This window comes from Drosophila suzukii, chromosome 3, assembly GCF_043229965.1.
Source record: "Drosophila suzukii chromosome 3, CBGP_Dsuzu_IsoJpt1.0, whole genome shotgun sequence".
Classification (NCBI taxonomy): domain Eukaryota; kingdom Metazoa; phylum Arthropoda; class Insecta; order Diptera; family Drosophilidae; genus Drosophila; species Drosophila suzukii.
Window position 1 is genome coordinate 72,272,173 of NC_092082.1, and position 19,051 is coordinate 72,291,223.

At 41.4% G+C, this 19,051-nt stretch overlaps 3 protein-coding genes across 3 annotated transcripts in view; 1 reads left to right on the top strand and 2 right to left on the bottom strand.

The window, feature by feature from the left end:
• RpL34b (Ribosomal protein L34b) overlaps nt 1-19,051 on the top strand; it is a 195,028-nt gene that overhangs the window by 85,022 nt on the left and 90,955 nt on the right. The gene's annotated exons all lie outside the window — the stretch shown is intronic.
• Nucleotides 7,538-8,532, bottom strand: LOC108016101 (uncharacterized). Its single transcript, XM_036817249.3, has one exon. It carries the CDS (start codon nt 8,530-8,532, stop codon nt 8,209-8,211), a length of 324 nt encoding a protein of 107 aa, XP_036673144.3. The 3' UTR covers nt 7,538-8,208.
• On the bottom strand, nt 8,560-18,261 carry LOC118876778 (H6 family homeobox). The gene is made up of 3 exons (XM_036817248.3): nt 17,192-18,261; nt 11,212-11,321; nt 8,560-9,404 (listed from the first exon to the last, which is right to left on the bottom strand). Exons 1-3 carry the CDS (start codon nt 18,010-18,012, stop codon nt 8,560-8,562), a joined length of 1,776 nt encoding a protein of 591 aa, XP_036673143.3. The 5' UTR covers nt 18,013-18,261.

A 19,051-nucleotide genomic window follows, 5' to 3' on the forward strand; every position in this document is an offset into this window, starting at 1 on the left:
ATAAAAATGGTATGGTATGGGACTGTTGTTGTGTAATTACACTCGGCATGCAACCCATTTGCAGGACCGCCTCCCAACCCTTGCCGAAGTCAATTCCCCGAAATTGTTGAGCATGTCGCATAACCTGTAATTTTCACACCATTTTCCATTTTCCCCTTTGCCCTGTTTTACCATACGCTTTTCATGTCACTTATTATTCATTTGCAATTCGGTTTATTCAATACCCGGCTGCGATGGGCGGGACAGAAAGTGTGCTTGCGGCAGTTTGGTATAAATATGTAATTCTTTCGCCCATATTTCGGGGGAGGGGGTCGCTGTGGGATGGCCATTATGGACGGGCTGCCATGATACCCACTTGCCTTTAACCAGAAGCGTCAACAAACAGTTACAACAAGCGGACCAAACGAGCCAGCACAAAACTTTTTTCAATTTTTTGCAATTAAAATGAATCCCTTCACATGGGCGGGTAAATGGTAGAGGGTGAGGGGGGTGTAAGAGGGGTGCGTACGTGTGATTGTAATGAAACCCTTCCGGTGGCTGTCAAGGCAACAACGGAGGACTTCTGGCGATCTAGAAAACGTCACAGTTTGGACAACGATGTTAGACGAAATGTGCACCAAACGATAAGTACTTTAAATTGTTTCATTTCCTAAATCTGCATTCTAAACTAATAAAAACATTTAAGATTTTATTTATTTAAAAACATGTTTTTTCCGACAAAAAATTTGACTTAGAAAACAGGTAATTACAATTTTTTAAAGGGGTAAATTGAAATTTGAAGCTCTAAAATTATTCTATATGTATTACATTTTTTTGTTAGATGTCTAGTTCGACAAAAAAGTGTCTTTATAAACCAGAGTAAAGGCGATTATAATTTGAATTAATTACTTAAATTGGATAAGGTGTAGATTTCTAACTATGCAATTTGAATATGCAAATAATATAATTATTTTAGTTTGAATACATTTTTTATTCCGCAAAAATCGATACTCTGAAAACCATACTCTGAAAACGATAATTGAATCTATTATTTAAAGTGGAGAAAAAACTCGGCCGGACCTATTGTTAAAATTAATATTTTAATGATGAAATATAAAGCGGTTTATATAAGTATAATTTTGATTAAGTAATCTAAATAGAACATCATTATCAATTAATATACATATATGCGTTGCATTAAATCTATAGTTGCTGTTTACATGACTAATATTTTAGACATATGATATCAGTTTAGCAGTAAATTCCTTCCTATATTACTATATTTTTTTTTTTAAGTTACAACAAATATTTTTTAGCAGTGTAGCGGAATGGGTTGAACCGGGATTCGCGCTGATTTGGCCGCAGGCTAAGTGACATTAAATAACACGGCGACAATAACAACAGCAGGAGCTGAAGCAAAACCAGCGGGGCAGGAGGTGAGATTTGAAAAGCGTTTTACAACCATTTACACACAGTATCCTGGGCACATCCGTTGGATGCACTGCTCCTGCTCCTTCTCCTGCTCCTGCTCCCGATCCTGCCACGTCGTTGTTGACTTTCTGTTACGCAATGCAGCAATGCTCGCAATCGTTACGGCCTACATAATTTGTAGGTACACTCGCCATTCAGAGCAGCGAAATTCACACAATGCTCGGGCATCGGATAACCAAACAGCGCAGTACAAATTTTTATTGTTATTCAATTGGATTCGAATTTAGCTGCAGAGTGTGTGTTTGCCTGTGTGTGACAGTTGACGCCTCGCAAACAGGACGCTTCCGGTGGCCTCTGTGCGGTATATGTTCACGTATATGGAGGTATATTTAAGGATACTATAGGAGCTGTAATTCGAGCGGCAAAGTGCACGTAATTAGCCAGCGACTTGCCGGGCTTGCACTTTTCTACTCGATTTGCCAGTCGGCAGTCGGGTGAAATTCGAGGTCGCCGCCATGCGAGACATTGTTTGTGTTATTGCATTAATTTACAACAATATGGCGCGTAATGAGATGGAATTTGATTATGCCATTGTGATTCGGCAATTCGGCGATTCGGCGCTGCAATTGGAAACTAATGCCAATGCCCATGCAGTTCCGGCCGTAAGTGCCTGTGCATCGTAATTACCAGTTAAACGGCTTAGGCTCATCTTGCATCGTCGAGTTTTCGAAGGACCTGGGAAAATTCGACGGTTAGAGCACTAGAAAAAACATTTAGGGGGTTTGTAGAAACAGAGGATCTATAGAACTTAAACATTATTTGAATTTTTGGGTAAAATAACTAATGGTATAGTAGTAAGGTTTTATTACTTTATCTAAGCTTTTAGAATGACACCCGAGTGAAATAAAAAATCTATTTTATAAAGAACTCATACCACACTTCAAATCTATAACCCTAAAACTTAAAAAAGTGCTTCTTATAATAATAGTTTCATGAGGCCTTTGTAAAAGCTTTGCTTTAATGTTGAAATATTACAACCTTAGAACTAGTTATTCTAAGAATTAATAGTTATTTATGTAGTGCTAGATGGTTACAGTAAATCCATATTAATAATTTATTTATGATACTTACCAGTAGTTAAATAGTGAACAAATCAAAATATTTTTAAGATAATACTTAGCAAATATCATTTCTACGTCAACGTTAAAGGCTTGTCAATCCTACTCAGAATATTTCAAAATATTCCTTATGAACAATGTACATTCGTAACATATTCATTATTATTTCTCATTTGATAAATGTTTTTAATATTCGTTTGTGATACTTAATATATTTTTTTGGGAAATATTGATGCCGAGTAGAAAGTGTATTACATAAAAAACCGATGATGACAATTTGGAACCGATACTGTTGTCCTTAATATCCTCGCTGCCATTTAGGGCCATAAAACATCCGCAGCTACACAACTGTCAGTTGATTAAAGCACCTCAATCGCAAATAAAAGCGGCATTACAATAAAAAAGAAGCAACGCTGATGAGCCTATTATGGTGACAGCAATGGCACCCCCCCTCCTCGACAACTACGCACTAAAACACATGCACACGAGGCACTCACACACAGCTGGTAAAAAATAAAGTCCATAAAAAAAAGGGACCTCGCGATGAGCAAAAATTGCCCACATTTGCGGGCTGACCAGCGGCCATAACGACTGAAACAGGAAAAAGGAGGCAAGGAGCAGGGTGCAGGGTGTTGGGAACAAGGATAATGCGAGGACACTGGCAGCAACCACAACAGCAGGCGCCGCCGAATGGGAAATAAAAATAAATGTGCTAAATGGATAATAAAGTACAAAGAGCGACAGGCATTATAATGTCCGAACTGACACTCCAAAGCAAACGGCAAAAAGCGAACCACAAAAATGGCAATCCTTGTGTGTGCGAGTCCTTTTTTTAAGCGTAATTTAACTGTTCTGGCCATTGTACTTAATTGAACTGTCAACGAAAATAGATAAACATAATGGCTAGTGAGGCAGAAAACATGTCGAGCGAGGCACACTGGCCAATTACATTTATGTGCGTCCTCCGAGCTGTCAAAACTGAGGATCATAAAAATCTATACGTATGAAGTGGTGATATCAATAAAAAACAGAGGAAGTAAGGGTAAAAAAACTACCGGAAATGGCAAAATTATGAACATACGAAAGTACGCCTTTTAAATTTAAATTTACTTTAAGTGATTTATATCTTCTTATGAAGTTAAATAAAAGTATACAATTTATTTTAAAATAAAAGAAAAGATGAAAATTAAATATCGATAGGCATTCTTAATTTATGTATGTATATTCCATTTATAACATCCTTTAAGCTGTCAAATTATGGATCATAATAATCGGTAGGCGGTAGTCATTACCAAATCTGAAAAAGTAATGGCAATACAGCTGAAAAGGGTTACATTTTAGAATTTTACATTTTAAATTTAAATAAATCCAAATTATGGATCATAATAATCGGTAGGCGGCAGTCATTACCAAATCTGAAAAAGTAATGGCAATACAGCTGAAAAGGGTTACATTTTAGAATTTTACATTTTAAATTTAAATAAATCCTTATTATAATCAAAATTTAAATAGTACTTAAGCCCTATTTACGAACAAATAAAAAAAATAGACGTATATCTATTCTTAATCTCCTTCATATCTGCAGAAATATATTTATACTTAAGTACTTATGCAAATAGTGTGGAATCTGTGCGCCAAGCTGCGCCACTTCATGCCCAAAAAGGCTGCAATTAAAATAAGTACCCGGCCGCTTGGCTTCGGCAAATGGTGGACCACCACCACTCCCGGGACTCTGAAATATATGCACAAAGCCCCATACTATATGGTATATAAGCACATTGTGTTCGCAAGCTAATTAAGAAATTACTGCAGGCAAAACAGCGTCTGCCAAAAGCGCCAAAACCAGCCCTCAAAATTGGCCCCCATTCTCGTTTTGGGTGGCTGCTATTTGCAAAAACCACTTCACATATGAGAACGGAAAATGAAATTAACAAAAAAACCTCAAAAGTTACAAAAAATAAGGAATAAAAAGGGGCAGTGAAAAATGAATCGAATAAGGGATTAACCTACAATAGTAATATAAAAAGAATTTGAGATATTTTTGCAAAGTTTTATATAATACAGAAGTAAATTGATAAGTTGGGAAAAAACATTTCAAACATTTTAACATTGTACTTTAAAATATAAGATATTTCTTGCGTGCAACTGACATGCCATAGCCTAGTTTCACTACCCTAGAAAAAAGAGCGATCTCATAATCCAGCCAGCCACTCACACCGACTCCCCAAATCCGCCCAAACAATTCACTTTACATATGAGCAAATGTGGCCCAAAAGGACCAGCCAAAAGCGAGGCTGCATTCATGGAAAGCAGCCAAAAAGCATCAAAAAAGCATCTAAAAAGCAGCAAAAAGCAGCCAACCAAAGTGCTCGTTGTCTGGGGGCAGGCAATTTTTATAATTTCGCTACAATTTTGAGGCATTTTATGAGATGAATTGGAATATTTTTTCGCTCTGCTCCTTTTTTTGGGGCCAGATTTCGCATTCAGCGAAGGAAAGCCATCAAATCCATTCATGCGCTTAAATAAAATGCTCAAGCACTTGACTGCATCCATACAAAAATGTTGCGGAGGGCATCCGATGGCAGGATGAGGAACGTCGAATAAAAGGTTGCCTAATTTGTACAGTTGGCTTGCACAACAAAAAAAAGAAATGGCTGGATACAGAAATAGCAAGGCTAAACCCCTTTCTTTTTTTTTGGCCTTTTATCATCGGGGGGCCCAAAGTGGACAATGTGCCATTGTGGCGAAATTCATTTTGAGGACGAAAACGGAAAGCCTAATCCATGGCAGCAGCTTTATCCGATATTGTGGCTGCCAACCTTTGATTACACAACTCTCAGAAAGCCAGAAAACAGGCAATCCTTAAAGTGCCAGCCAAATCCGGCCTTCGGCCAGATGAAATACAAGCCAATAAACAAACGATTGCCTGCGAAATAAGCGCATCAAACGGCCATACATTTATTCGTACAATAAAAACAGAATGTTTTTAACGCCCTCCATTTATGCGCAGTCGTGTGAAATGCAACACTCCACACAATCGCCTATAATTATGCATATAGTCTGCTACACATATAAGATATATCCACTGAATCACAGTCGGGGGCCCAATGGTTTGGTAATTCAAACTCGACGCCACCGCTTGTTAGGCATAGCGAAAAAAGCATTTTATGCATTTTTATTGCCATTTATTTGCGGCGCACAATTCGCAATTTATTTTTGCAATTTAACACGCGATGCGGAGCCCAGAATGAAACTCGAAAGTGGAAAGTGGCAATGGCGATGGCGATGGCCCAAAGGACCAGAGGGCCAGGAAATGGGGGCTCGACGCGACTAAATTGCAACAAACTGCACAATAAATGGCAACTTAAAACGCCTGCAATGCAAGTAAAAATCCAAACAAAAAGCAAAAAGCACCAACATGCATTGCAGCAATTGTGGCAAAAGCTGTTCGGCTCTGTTCTGTTCTACCGGTATTGTTATAGCCGGGTCTATATGTGCTATATGCAGCACATACGGGTTTATTTGCGTTGGCAATTAAACGCAAATAAGCGCTTGCCGTCGGTAGGCAGAAATCAGAATGCAGAATGGGCGGGATAAATCCATGGAAAAACATTTGTATCAAATGCCAGCAAATTGCTGTACAACGCATAGATACGAGGACGAAGACTCGATGCAGAGACAATATACAAGGGTGGTCAAAAGTATTTTCACAAAAAAAAAGTTAAATATATTCATAATTTGAACTTACATCTTGTTAACTTTGGCATCAATGGAAAGGTAATTTAAATGCCGTTTGAATGATACAATACATTTCTTAACACATTCAGTACTTATTGAAAAGGACGAATTTGTGTGAAAATGTCCTTTTTGAACTTTTTTCCTCGACTTGAAAACTTAAATTTTTTGATGCAAAAAGTTTCTTCAAACAAAAATAATAGTAACTGCAAAAAGAATTTTTCAAAAATCATTTTGCTTCTATTTTTTATGATTTTTTGAAAATGCTTAGAAACATGCATTTTAGGCATATTTTTCTCTTTTTCATACAAATTTTTTCCGACAGTGTCACCTTTAAAAAACCATAAAAAATATAAGCAAAATGATTTTTAAAAAATTCTTTTTGCAGTTACTATTATTTTTGTTTGAAGAAACTTTTTGCATCAAAAAATTTAAGTTTTCAAGTCGAGGAAAAAAGTTCAAAAAGGACATTTTCACACAAATTCGTCCTTTTCAATAAGTACTGAATGTGTTAAGAAATGTATTGTATCATTCAAACGGCATTTAAATTACCTTTCCATTGATGCCAAAGTTAACAAGATGTAAGTTCAAATTATGAATATATTTAACTTTTTTTTTGTGAAAATACTTTTGACCACCCTTGTATGTGGACAGATGCTCCCAAAGGTCGACTGCATCTGAACCGAGGGGTTGGTATCAGTAAAAAACTCATCAGAGGAAAGTGGGCACTTTAACTTCCGCTCAGGAGTCGATACAAATATTTACTCTACATATACTAGCAATTCTGAAAAATCTTTGAAAGAAGTAAAAAACCTTACAACCCACAGAAATGTTAACCTTCAAATAACTTAACCTCTGACTAATAAAAAATATCTGAAAGCTATTCAATAAAATATCTATACCTTTACTTAAACGAAAAAACCTGAATGAAGTAAGAAACTTTATAGCCCACAGAAATGTTAACCTTGAGATAACTCAACCTCGACTTATAAAAAATATCTGAAAGCTATTCAATAAGATATCTATAACTATATTTAAATGATAATTCTCGAACAATTTTTTAATAAAAAACCGAATACTAAAAAAATACTGAAAAGAGTACGACTCTTCATAAGTCAAAAACATTTAACTAAGTGTTTAAAGTTAACCATTAAACAGACCCCACACCTGATCAATAAAAAATAGTTAAGAGCCTTTCATTAAACAGCTTAAAGCATTAAAATAAAAACACTCATTTAGTTTTGGTTTTTTCTATATGTTTATATAATTTATTAATATCTTTATATATATAATTTGTTATTTGTATATTTATAAGCATTTCATGTCTGTGAATGTGTGTGTACGTTTATGAGTTTGGTTTGGTTTCGGTTGAAGTTTGGATTATGTTAACATTCGATTAAAAGTATAAATAATTTAACTAATTATTTGGTAATTGCTTGACACACATCTTACGAATAGCACTATACTAACATTGATTGCCCTGGCCCAAAGGGATCCCGGCTTAGCATATCGAACTTAACCTAAACTTGACCAGCAATTTAAAGATTCAAAAGCCAAAACAAAAACGATACTAGAAATCAAGCGCCCCACACTATCCACTTGTGATCGGTATATATGTACATGGTGTGGGTATTCTTTTAAAGACTAAACTTATTGAGCAATAGACATTTAAATTTACAAGGAGCTTGAGTTGTTTGGTATTTACAATGGGTTTTTTAGGAACAAACTATCATAAAAACTTTGAAACCAATTGATGTGGTTTTGCACGGAGTGGGAATATACCATCTGGAGTTCTTGAAATGGAACTTTGGAACTGTTGAAGTATCCTTCTTATAATTCTCAAATATTAAAGATTTCTTTTAAGATATACAATTTCTAGAACTTTGAAATATTTTCCCCTTAGAAGGCTTTCCTTCTCCGTGCAGCCACTTGGTTGGATTTGGGCTCAGTAGGCCTTTTGGTTGGCGGACTTGTCCGCGGCAGGAGCAGCTGCCTCCTTGTGCTGGCCGAGATGCTCCTTGCTGTCCAGGCAAAGGCTGCCTTTCGATGTGATTCCTGGCGATTCCTGGGATTCCTGCTCCTCATCCGCCTCCACATCGATGGCGGCATCCTCGTCGTCCAGATGCGGGCGCTCCTGCTCCGAATCGGAGTCCATATCCGCCTCCGCCTCCATCTCCGCCATGGGCTCGCAGCCTAGGAAGGGGTGGCGCGGCAGGGGCGGCTGCGGCGGATGGGCGGCCATGGGATTGGGCGGCTTCAGCAGCGACATGGGCGCCGCCAGGCACCCCCCCACTCCCTATACCAGCGAGGAGAGCGGTGGTCGCGGCGGGCTGGTGTTCCGTGCCGCCGCATAGTACTGCATCGGGTGATGGTGCGGCGGTGGTGGGGGCACAAATCCGGCGGTGGTGCCATCGTGGTAGAGCACCGGCACCCGCACCAATCTCTGTGCTGCATGCGCCATGTTGGCCATGTTGGCTGCCTCCAGTTCGGCGGCCAGTTGGCGCTTCCACTTATTGCGGCGATTCTGGAACCAGATCTTCACCTGCGTTTCAGTCAAACGCAAAGAGGCAGCCAGACCCGCACGCTCCGAGGAGCTGAGATACCGCTTGAGGTCAAAGGTGGACTCCAGCTGGAAGACCTGGGCACGCGAGAATACGGTCCTCGTCTTCTTCTTTCTCTTCGAATTGCCATCGCCATGGGGAGAGGAGCTATCGGAGGGTCCATCCGTGCCGTCATCCTCCTCGATGATCTCCTCGCCCTCGTCGTCCGATTCATTGGAGCTGCCCGGCAGCAAGTATCCGCCATGTGAGCCGGCCAGATGTGGATGCGTATGGTGGGCGAGACTGCTGCTGCCGCCTCCGCCGCTGCTGCTGCTGCTGGTGGGCGTGGTGGGCTGGTGGGGATGCTGTTGCTGTGGATGCTGTTGCTGCTGCTGCTGTGGATGCTGTTGTTGCGGATGCTGTTGCTGCTGCTGCTGTTGCTGTTGCGGATTGTGGGGGTGGTAGAGGGTGTGAAGTGGGTGGTGCGAGGGCGATTTGCTGGCCTGGTTCGAGTTGGCAGTGTTGTTGCTGTTGTTGTTGTTGTTCGGGCTCATGGAAGTGGGCGAGGGGGGATTCTCCGTAGTGTTCGTGGAGGAGCTGTCTGCAAGAAGAGAAAGAGAGAGAGAGAGAGAAGCGGTTAGAAAGAGAGAGCCTGGTAGAGCGGAGAGCTTAAATTGTATTAGTTGATTTGTCAGTCTCAGTGGGTGGTTGGGCTGGCTTGGGGTGGCTTTTGGGGTGGTTCCTCCTAAGGGTTGCTGCTCCAAGATACTGTATCTATGTATCTGTGTGCAGAGATTTAAGCTGCAACACTTAACCTCACACTTGTCGCCCCAGCTTTTCATTTTTTTATATTTTTTGTGTCATTCTGTGACTGCTGTGTGGGTTCCCAAAGCGCAGACGCCGAGAGTGTATATACGTATATATATCCATATATATATATATATAGGTATAAACCCATACCATACCCATACCCATACCCGGTATAATATAGCATAGCAATCCCTGCTCTGTCTGCGCATTAAATTACCATTTAAAATGGCTGTCAGTCAGCTTGGCCGATTTTCTTTTTATCGAAGCTTTTAGTTTTGATCTCATTTGAAAAGTTTAAATTGCCGTAATTTGCCTTGAATGGATTTCGGGCAGCAGAAAAAAAATTAAATCTCTTAATAGCACAGAGAACTTTCAACTGGCCGTGAGGATAGTGGATTGTGGATAAATGGAGTGGCAGCCGAGGCGAAGGTGAAGAACTTAAGGCCAATTTACATGAACAAATGCAATTGCAGCGACTCTTAATGCCAAAGGGGCCAATTAAACGGGCTTAAATTGCACTCTTGCACTCACCGATGTTTCAGTTGCAATTGCAGTTGCAGTTGCACTCTACACTCAACTGCGAAACATGTCAAACGCTTTGTCCGTAACTCGATACTCGATTACAAATTGCAATTAATTGCAAATGACGATTAAAGCAGTCGTCTCACTTGGCTTCCATTTCATGGGTGTGTGGGTGAGCTTAAGACATTTGCCTAGTCTGCTTCTGGGGCGAAATTCTTTGAGGCATTAGCCGCTGCCATCGACTCAACAACTTAACTCTGAGTCGAATGCATCGGCATTCCAGATCACTCACAAAAACCCTAGGAAACCCACTAAGAAATACATTCTGGTAATCCCCAAAAAAATACTAAAAAAGTCGCCAATAATTAAGATATTTTCAGGGAAGAGTTATGTCGATTTTATATCCTATTTCAATAATTTTAAGATTTATATATAAACCGCTTTTATGACACAAAAGTAAATGAGATTATAATTACTAAAATCTTTAGTAAGCTAAAGAAACCATTGATATGTATATATACGCCGGAATATAAGTATGAATTGTTTTATTTTTATCGGATAGGCTTTACTTTGTTTTAAGGGTATTGTATTTAAGATGAGTAACTCGATTTTCTCAAGAACTATAAGATTTGCAGAAAAAATATATGTAACATAAGGGGAACGGACGTAACTAGTTAAATTGACAAAACATTTTGGTTTATATCCAATTGGGTTTCATGTTTTAAAAAATTCCTTATCACAATAATAATAATATGATAATACTGTTGTGATGCCTAAAAATGACTATTACATTGAGCTTGTATCTCCCAACATTATGCTATTTTTTAATCAGAAAAAGTATGAAATCTATACAATACTTTTCGTCCAGTGTACTGCGAGGAATGGCTGACCCATCACATTCCTGGCGTAAATAAAAAGGCGGATGCAACGGGTGCTAAGCCGCTGTGGCATGTGCTCAGTACAGTTCAGTTCAGTTCGGTTCGGTTCCGTTCGAATTCGAACGTCTTAATTTGCGGGAAAGCCGGGGAAAGCTGGGGAAAGTCGGTAACTCCGTTGGCTGCTTTTAATCAACTTACCATGGGTGGGACTGTGGAAGGGCAGGCGCTGGGGAGCCCAGGGCCATCCGGGCGGACACAGGGCGGCATAGCGACCAGCCAACGCTCCCCACTGCGAGATGAAGCCCAGTCTGCAAAGGAGAATCGAGAAATATTGGTTAATAACGCCATCAATTATGCATTCTGATGATTGCCAGAAAATCAAGACGTGGAAAGGCCCCATTCCAAGATACCGAAATGCGGGCCGCATTTAAGAGGCCATTAGGCATTTACCATTTTGCCGACGGCCAAAAGTTGTTCAGCCTAAGAAAGTTGAAGCATCAAAGTTCGCTGGGGGCAGGGAGGGAAAATCAAGGAGGCTGGCGACCCTTAACAACCCCATAACTGACAACAGCTGTTAAGAATTTGGCCCACTCAACCCTGCCTGCCGCGTATACATATATAAAGATACACTGGAAAAACAATTAGGATTCAAGAAAATGTCTGTACTGAACTATGTTTTTAAAATCTTATGAACCAAAATAATATTCCCACTATCTATATAAAATTTAATACATCTTTATATCTGTACTGTATAATTGACCCTTGGAAATCTTTTTACATTTATAAAAATTAATAGCAAATATATTTTAAAAAAGATTTATTTTTGTGGATTTCGCTGTGCGATAATACTTAGTTTCAAGTAGACAACTTTATATATAAAGAACCATTTTTTCAAAATCCGGTTGTATTTTTCTCTCCGTGTATATGTGTGTGTAACCTTGTTAACTTACTGGCTTAAAAGCATCTTTATAAATACATTTTATTTATTTATGCTGGCAAGACGAAACACTTTTCGTTATAATGTGTTCTATATTCGCATCGAGGACAGTTATTTGGGGTGAGTTTCCCCAGATTTTTTTGTTTTTGTGCTTGGACTTGTCAAAACAAGCCGAATGTAATTGGCCAAAGTTGCTTTTGTCTCTCGAATGTGATTGATTCATTGGGTTTTTTCATTTACCCTCTTTTAAGCTTCCCACGCACCCACTGAACTTTGGTGTTAAACGTAAGCCCCACGAAACGCGTTGTTCTCACCGTTCTAAAATGCCAGATTGCACTAAATGGTATGGTATATGGTTTGCTATAGAATGCCCACCCCTTGAGCTCGTTTTGCTTTCGCATTTCGCTTTTACCGGGCGGTTGGACTAAGCTTTCCCCACAAACTTTGACCCCTTGGGCAGGTGACCCGTGCGCAGACTGTGATTTCTTTTCGAGGGTGCAACTGCAACCCAACCGCCTCAGACAGAGAATGCAACACGGATGGCTGTGTGTGTGTGTGTGTGTGACATTAACATTTAGTTGACCTCTTTCGCTGCGGCCAAGGGTGCATCAGGTGTGGAAATCAATAGCCAGGTGGGCGAGAGCCACTCTCTCTCATTGGTTTTTTTTAGCCGATTCCACTTGCCAGCAGTAATGATTTTCAATTAAGTTTACTTTCAGCCGAGCCCTGCAAATTATGAGGAGGACTCTTCAGGGGCTTCCCCAAGTTGCCAGCTCAAATCACTTCTAATGGGCTTCATGTTTACAGCGGCAATTGAGAGAAAGCCGCTTTGGCTTTCGGCTAGTTTCGAGGCAGCCGGGCCAGAAGCCAGAAGCCAGATTCAAACCCCAAACAGCCGCAAAAAGACGAAATCAGGAGGAACTCCTCTCAAGTTACAAGCACGAAAAGAAAAATCAAGACCTAAACAAGATTTTTGTATCGATAGTATATCTTCATAAAGGCAACATAAATATTTTAGGCGTAGATCTCCCTAAAGTTATGAAAATTAAATATGTAACCTTTATAAATATTCCCTCGTCACTTTAATTTTAAAAGGATTTTTGATAGAAGTTAAGCCTATGCTTAAAATAGAGAATTGAGAAAATGAGGCATTCTAAATTCTAAATAAAATATTTTTTACTATTTTTAAAAAAGGAATAATTTTAAAATTCAGTGCAATTCCTATACATACTAAAAATGTGAATTCATTTTACAAGTTTTTATCTGTAATATTATGTTCTTAGATAATATCTAAAAACCTTTCCTTGAACTTATCCCCTGTTTTCCACCCAGTGTATCCATCATCATCCCAGGACCACAGGCAAGACGGAAAAAGGACAAAAGAAATTACCTCAATTACAGGGCTAATTCGTAGCAATGTTGGTCGGCAGGAAAAATCAAAACAAAAGCTTGTAGCTATTTGCTCGACTAATTACGCAAATCAAGAGCTCGACGCGGATAATGAAATAAATACAAAATAAAGTTGCCCACGGCGAACCGCGGACAGCTGGGTATTCATTTCCACGACCATTTCCATTGGTGTCACTCTGCGGCGGAAGCGGACGGCCATGTTTTAAAAGTGGGTGCGCCTGCCCCATTTTGGACCCTCGTAGACCTCGTAGAGCTCGCAGAACCCCAGCCCTCCAATAACCCCCGAATCACCCCCGGCTGTCAAATGAGTGAGGGAAATGAGAAATGGTGAATGGGGGGGTTGTTGATGCATTCGGTATTCAGCTTTTAATGAATTGTTTGCGGTTCGCGCTTTGGGCTCCTTTTCCCGGCTCGCCCATCATAATTCCTCGTCTTGGGCTCCCTTTGTCCGAGGGATAAAAGTGGGCTATGCAATTGAGTTGTTTAACATGGCGTTGAACATCGGTTTCTGGTTGGGTCTGAGTTTCTGGGGGCCTGTCTCCGCTTTGATGTCCCCGAGCTATCAGTGGGTTCTTTCTTTGTCCCAAGATCTAAGCAGAGTTCAAAGTAATGTGTCTGAATGGCTGGGGTTAAGTTAAGCAAATTGCGGCAATGACTACTGGAATTAACCAATTCAAATGGCATTACCCGCACTTTTCATACGAATAAATGTCGCATTACCGAAATTGATTTAAACAAATACATTTAAATGGGAGACGGAATGATCTCTAAAACCGCTTAGGAATCGCTCATGCATAAGAGATTTGCACACTCTAATTGGTCCATCCCGTGCGGGACTCTCCCCATACCAAAGTTCCCCTCCCGAACCCTGGTATTTACTTTACATTGTTGACATTTAACGGTGCGGGTTTTCGAGGGGTTCCAGAGGGGTTCTCGAGGGGTTCTCGACCTGGCCGCAAAGTAGGCAAAATATTAAACACTCGAGTGGGCAGTGAACATTTGCTTTTGTCATTAAACGGGATTATTAGCAATATTTCAGTGCCTGGGGAGCGGCTTAGGATATATCCCACAGTTCTGAGACAGCTAAACCAAAAATAACTGAAAATGGTGACATTTGTAAAGAGCATGATATTAGGTTTTCACTATTCTTTTTTGGCGATTTACCACCATGGGAAGCCCCGCCAAATGACACGTGACCAGTGAGCAGAGAACAGAGGGAAAGTCAAGCCTCAGATCCAGATTGGATGCATCCGATGGTCTGCGGAATATGTATTTGATTAAATTGCGACCATAGAAATTCCCACCACACCATCGCGATAAGGAATCAAAGGCATTTCACCACTAAACGCTAATCCCCCCGACGCCGAAAATCAGATACAGATGGAGAGATATATTATGGGATTGGTTCGGTCCTCAATTGCAATTGGATTGTAATTACTTCTCGCCATATATATACCTTTTGAGCGACTGTGTGTGTGTGTGTAATTATAATGTCATCGTCTGCTTTTTGCGTCATCCTGGGAGAAAAGGACAATGCAGGAGCACCCTTTCCGTTTGCCTTGCCATTGTTTCCAGTCCACTCACAAGCATATCGGGTTACACCTCTTGAATGGTTTTTTTTCCAGCTCTCTGGAACTTTTCGAAATCCCCCCTCCCCCCACCAACCAAGTGAATCGTAATTAAGTACAGACTGAGGAGAAAGCCCAAGCCCAAAGCCCAAGGACTAATTAAAAACGTAAGCGCAACTGTCAAAATAAGCCGAATTCGGGAGGAGAAAGTCTGCTGAAACTATTAAACGATCACTCAGCAATATTTGTATGCCCCGTGGCATTAATCATTCCGGCTGATGATCAACCGATAAGCCAGTCACATAGGCAGCCACACGTCAGCTGGGCAAGCGCCAAGCAGCAGGAGGCGACACTTCTTTCAGAACCAGGTCCTTAATTGGGGTAACCACGCAAAAGTCGAGCGGATGGTATATAGGGATAGTAGTACGGACCCTCGACCAACCTGACTAACTTCCCTTATCGAGGCGATCAGCGGCGCGGGCACGCGTAAATGAAATGAAAATGATCATTATTAAAAAAGAATACAGGGGTCTAAAGCGACTGGGGGAGTCCGAGGGCCCCTCTCATAAAATAAAAGTGCAACTTATAAATTCTCTTCGTCGTTTTTTAATTCAACACATGCGTTAATCGAGTCGGCTGGAAATTTGATCGCTCATTCCGTATGCAGCATTTTGAAAGCCGGCTAAGTGGGGTTAATATGCCAACGTGTATGATATGAAAAAAATGTATTTGCACTTAGAGAAAGAAACAAAATAAAACTAAATAATATTCAATGGCATTCATATATTCAAAATCATATTTCATTATGAATATACATAAAAAGTTTTTAAAAATATCTTAACAAAATATTGCTTATATTGAGAAATCGTTTCACAATCCTAAAATTAAATCGGAAACACGAATTCTGGCTTTACTTTCTCCCAGTGCATATTATGTATCAATAGGTTGCATTTGCAGAACAAACAGCTGTAAGAACCTTTCTTTTTGTGGGTCAGTTTGGAGGGTCTGAGGGTTCATTCATCGAACAGTCACGTTTTGCATACTGCATACGATACTGGAGCATTGTCAGTCCGTCAATCAGTCAGTCAGTCAGTCGGCTACATTCAGAAACGAAACGGTGCATTCAATTTCATCTGGCAAATGTTATGTAACTCGATAGGCTGACCAAATTGTCGGGCAAAAAATCGTTAACCCCCGACATTTTTCTGCATAAATTCGAGGTCAGCCAGCGCCCAGTGCAACTAAACACTGTTCCATTGGATTTGGTTTTATCTGTCTGGAATCGTTAGGGCCTTCTAAGCACAATGGACGGGTACTTTAGCCATTTGCATCCTCACCCACTTAATGTCTCGTGTAACGCTTGCCCAACAATTTTCGTTCTTATCGACCATCTCCTGGCTACTTTGTCCGTCCCGCTCTTCTTTTTGTGCACTTCCTGCGAAGAGATTTGTGTCACCTTCCTTTGTCTTCCCCTAGGACGATTATATAAAATTGGCCCAACCCGAGGGCGAACAAGTGGAATTGGGATGGCAGCCTCTTTGGGCTCATTGAGGGAAGGCTTGACTTTTTGGTTTCATGTGGGTCGACTACACTGAGCAAAAAGAAGGTGCACAAAGAAAGTATTCAAAAAAGAGATCACTGTCTTGTTAAGTTGGATTGTGCTACAATTTAGCGAGGAAGGTAAAAATGAAATTACCAATTTAAAACTTCTTGGTTCCTTGAATATAAGGTTTTTGGCTAATAACAAAGATCTATCTTTTTAGGAGCCATGTAATGAAAGTGGATTTAGGTTACTACAAGATAACATACTTTTTTGTATGGAACTGCTTGGAAAATCAAGAAAAATGGTTTTAGGAACCACACAGAATTTCAATTTTGTATTCCCACTATTAACACTGGTTTTAAAGATAGGAGATCTTAAGTGAAATTTATTTACGACAGAAATTGGAAACCACTGATTAATTTTTGTAAGAACTCTTATTCCATAAGACAAAACAAATTGTGAATTATAAGGAATTACAATCAAAAAATGCATTAAAAAGATTAGAGCATTAAACTGAAAATCAATGAAGGAAAAAATTGAAAAGATTATAAATTGCCTTTTATAATCTTTTAGCTATATTATATTGACTATATCTGGTGTATTTTATTGATAGACCTGTTCAGATTTTGATTTCATTTGAAAGGGCAGCCTCATAGTCTTGATTTCAGCAGGTTCTCTTTAATCCTTATCCCCCCGTAGAAATGGAACTCATTAGCTCACCTGGACAGCATGGCTGCGTCCTGTGGTCCGCCGGCTCCTGGCTGCGGCAACTGCGGGATCGGGGTTATCAGGCCGGCGGCGCCGTTCTTCTTGGCCGGTTCGCTGCGACTGAGGATGCTGGAGATGGAGAAGCTGGTGAATCCATTGGAGCCGGTGGTGCTCTTGCCGCCCCCGCTGCTCCCGTTGCTGTCGTTGCTGTTGTTGCTCAAGTTGGCCGCCGCTGCGGCCGCCGAGGCACAAGTGTTGTTGTGGTTGAGGGCCTTGCTGTTGTTGTTGTTCAAGCTAAGGCCCTGCTGCCCAAGCTCCTCGCCGCCATTCCGCTCCGGACTCTTCATCGGCGGACTGAGGCGCTCGAGATGTTGCTGCTGCACCTGCAACTGTTGCTGCTGCTGCTGTTGCTGTTGCTGCTGGCTGGTGGGCGTGAGGGCGTGCTGCAGCAGGGCAGGATGCGTGGCCCCGTGGGCAGGATGCAGGTGATGGCCAAAGGTGTGGAGCGCATGATGCAGGGCCACCGGATGACCACCCAAAGTGCTCAGGTGGTGCTGCAGATGGTGGTGCAACACCGCCGGCGGAACGGCCCCACCGCTGGGGCTGTGATGAAAGTGATTGCCATTGCCACCGGAAGCGGAAGTGGTGGGAGTGCCGGCGGCCGTGTTGGGCGTATTGGAGCGATGGGTGGGCGTGGCAGGCGGCGAGCTGCCGTCGGCGGAGCGGGCTGGCGAACGGGCCAGCAGCGGACTGTCGCGGGCGGCGGCGCCCAGGGGACTTGGCTCCGGACTGGAGACCACACTGATGTCAACTTCGGCCTCGGAGGAAGACATGGCTTGCTATTACTTTTTAATATATATATTTTATTTTATATTTCTTAGTTCAATTGGTAAAGCACTTTTGTTCTTTAGAATTCACTTGTCCGTTGTGTATATTTTCGTTGGAAATTTGAAAAACTTTCCTCACTTTACTCGTGGCACGAAAAACTCGTTAAGGGAAAACGCCGAGCGCTACCGTTGGGAGAAACACGTCTGCACCGTTTGATCAACGTTTCGCATTTAAATTCAAATGCGGCTGTTAACAGACGCACAAGTCCTGAGTTCTGAGTTCTGAGTCCTTCGTCCTTTCTGTCTGTGTGTGTGTGCGTGTGTCTGTATAGAAAAGCGATCGTTTAGTGTTTTTATTGTTTCAGTCTCTGGATTTTTAACCCCCGGTCTCGTGTCCGGAGAGCGTGGAACTGAAACTGAAACTGAGACCGAGGTGGTTGGCTGGCAGCCCTGCAAATTCTTTTGGTCTTTGCGCTAAATGGTTTTCCACACTCACACACGCACACTGGCTCACTTTCTACCCCTCCTGGGAGGGTGTGTCTCTCTCTCGCCTCTTGCTCTCTGTCTCTTTCTGCGGGGCTAGCCCTCTCTCTGTCCAGCCCACCTGGTGGCCTCCCTTTCTGGCCGCTCTTTTCCATTCCATTTGCAGTTTGAAATTTCTTTTCGTTTATTTCGACAATTGCACTGCAACCGCATCGACAGACACTTTTCGGATTTTCCTCTTTTTTTTACAGTTTTCTTTTCTGTGGTCTGGTTGGGTGGGTGGGACGTTGGGGGTTAAGGGATGAAGGGGCTGGTCCACCCCACCCTGAGTATGAAACACTTGGCATTTGGAACGCCATCTAAAGTGGGGGCGCACTCGGCTCGACTCGCAAAATCGACTCGAATCGCTTCGCTCGGCTGGTGTCTATTGAAATGCCAATATAAAATCAATCAATTGCCACCTAACAGGGGTCAAGTGTTGCTCTGTGGCGCCATTGAAATTTCCCAGCCAGCCAGATGCAAACTTTTTCGACCAGAAAAGTGTTGGCGAAATTGTACCAGT

Excerpts from the sequence above, each read along its gene's own strand:
- LOC108016101 (XM_036817249.3), bottom strand. The coding sequence starts at position 8,532 with ATGTCGCTGCTGAAGCCGCCCAATCCCATGGCCGCCCATCCGCCGCAG.
- LOC118876778 (XM_036817248.3), bottom strand. The coding sequence starts at position 18,012 with ATGTCTTCCTCCGAGGCCGAAGTTGACATCAGTGTGGTCTCCAGTCCG. Across the intron at positions 11,322-17,191 it reads GACGCAGCCATGCTGTCCAG|ACTGGGCTTCATCTCGCAGT; the intron begins GTGAGCTAATGA and ends TCTCCTTTGCAG. Across the intron at positions 9,405-11,211 it reads CTTCCACAGTCCCACCCATG|ACAGCTCCTCCACGAACACT; the intron begins GTAAGTTGATTA and ends CTCTTCTTGCAG.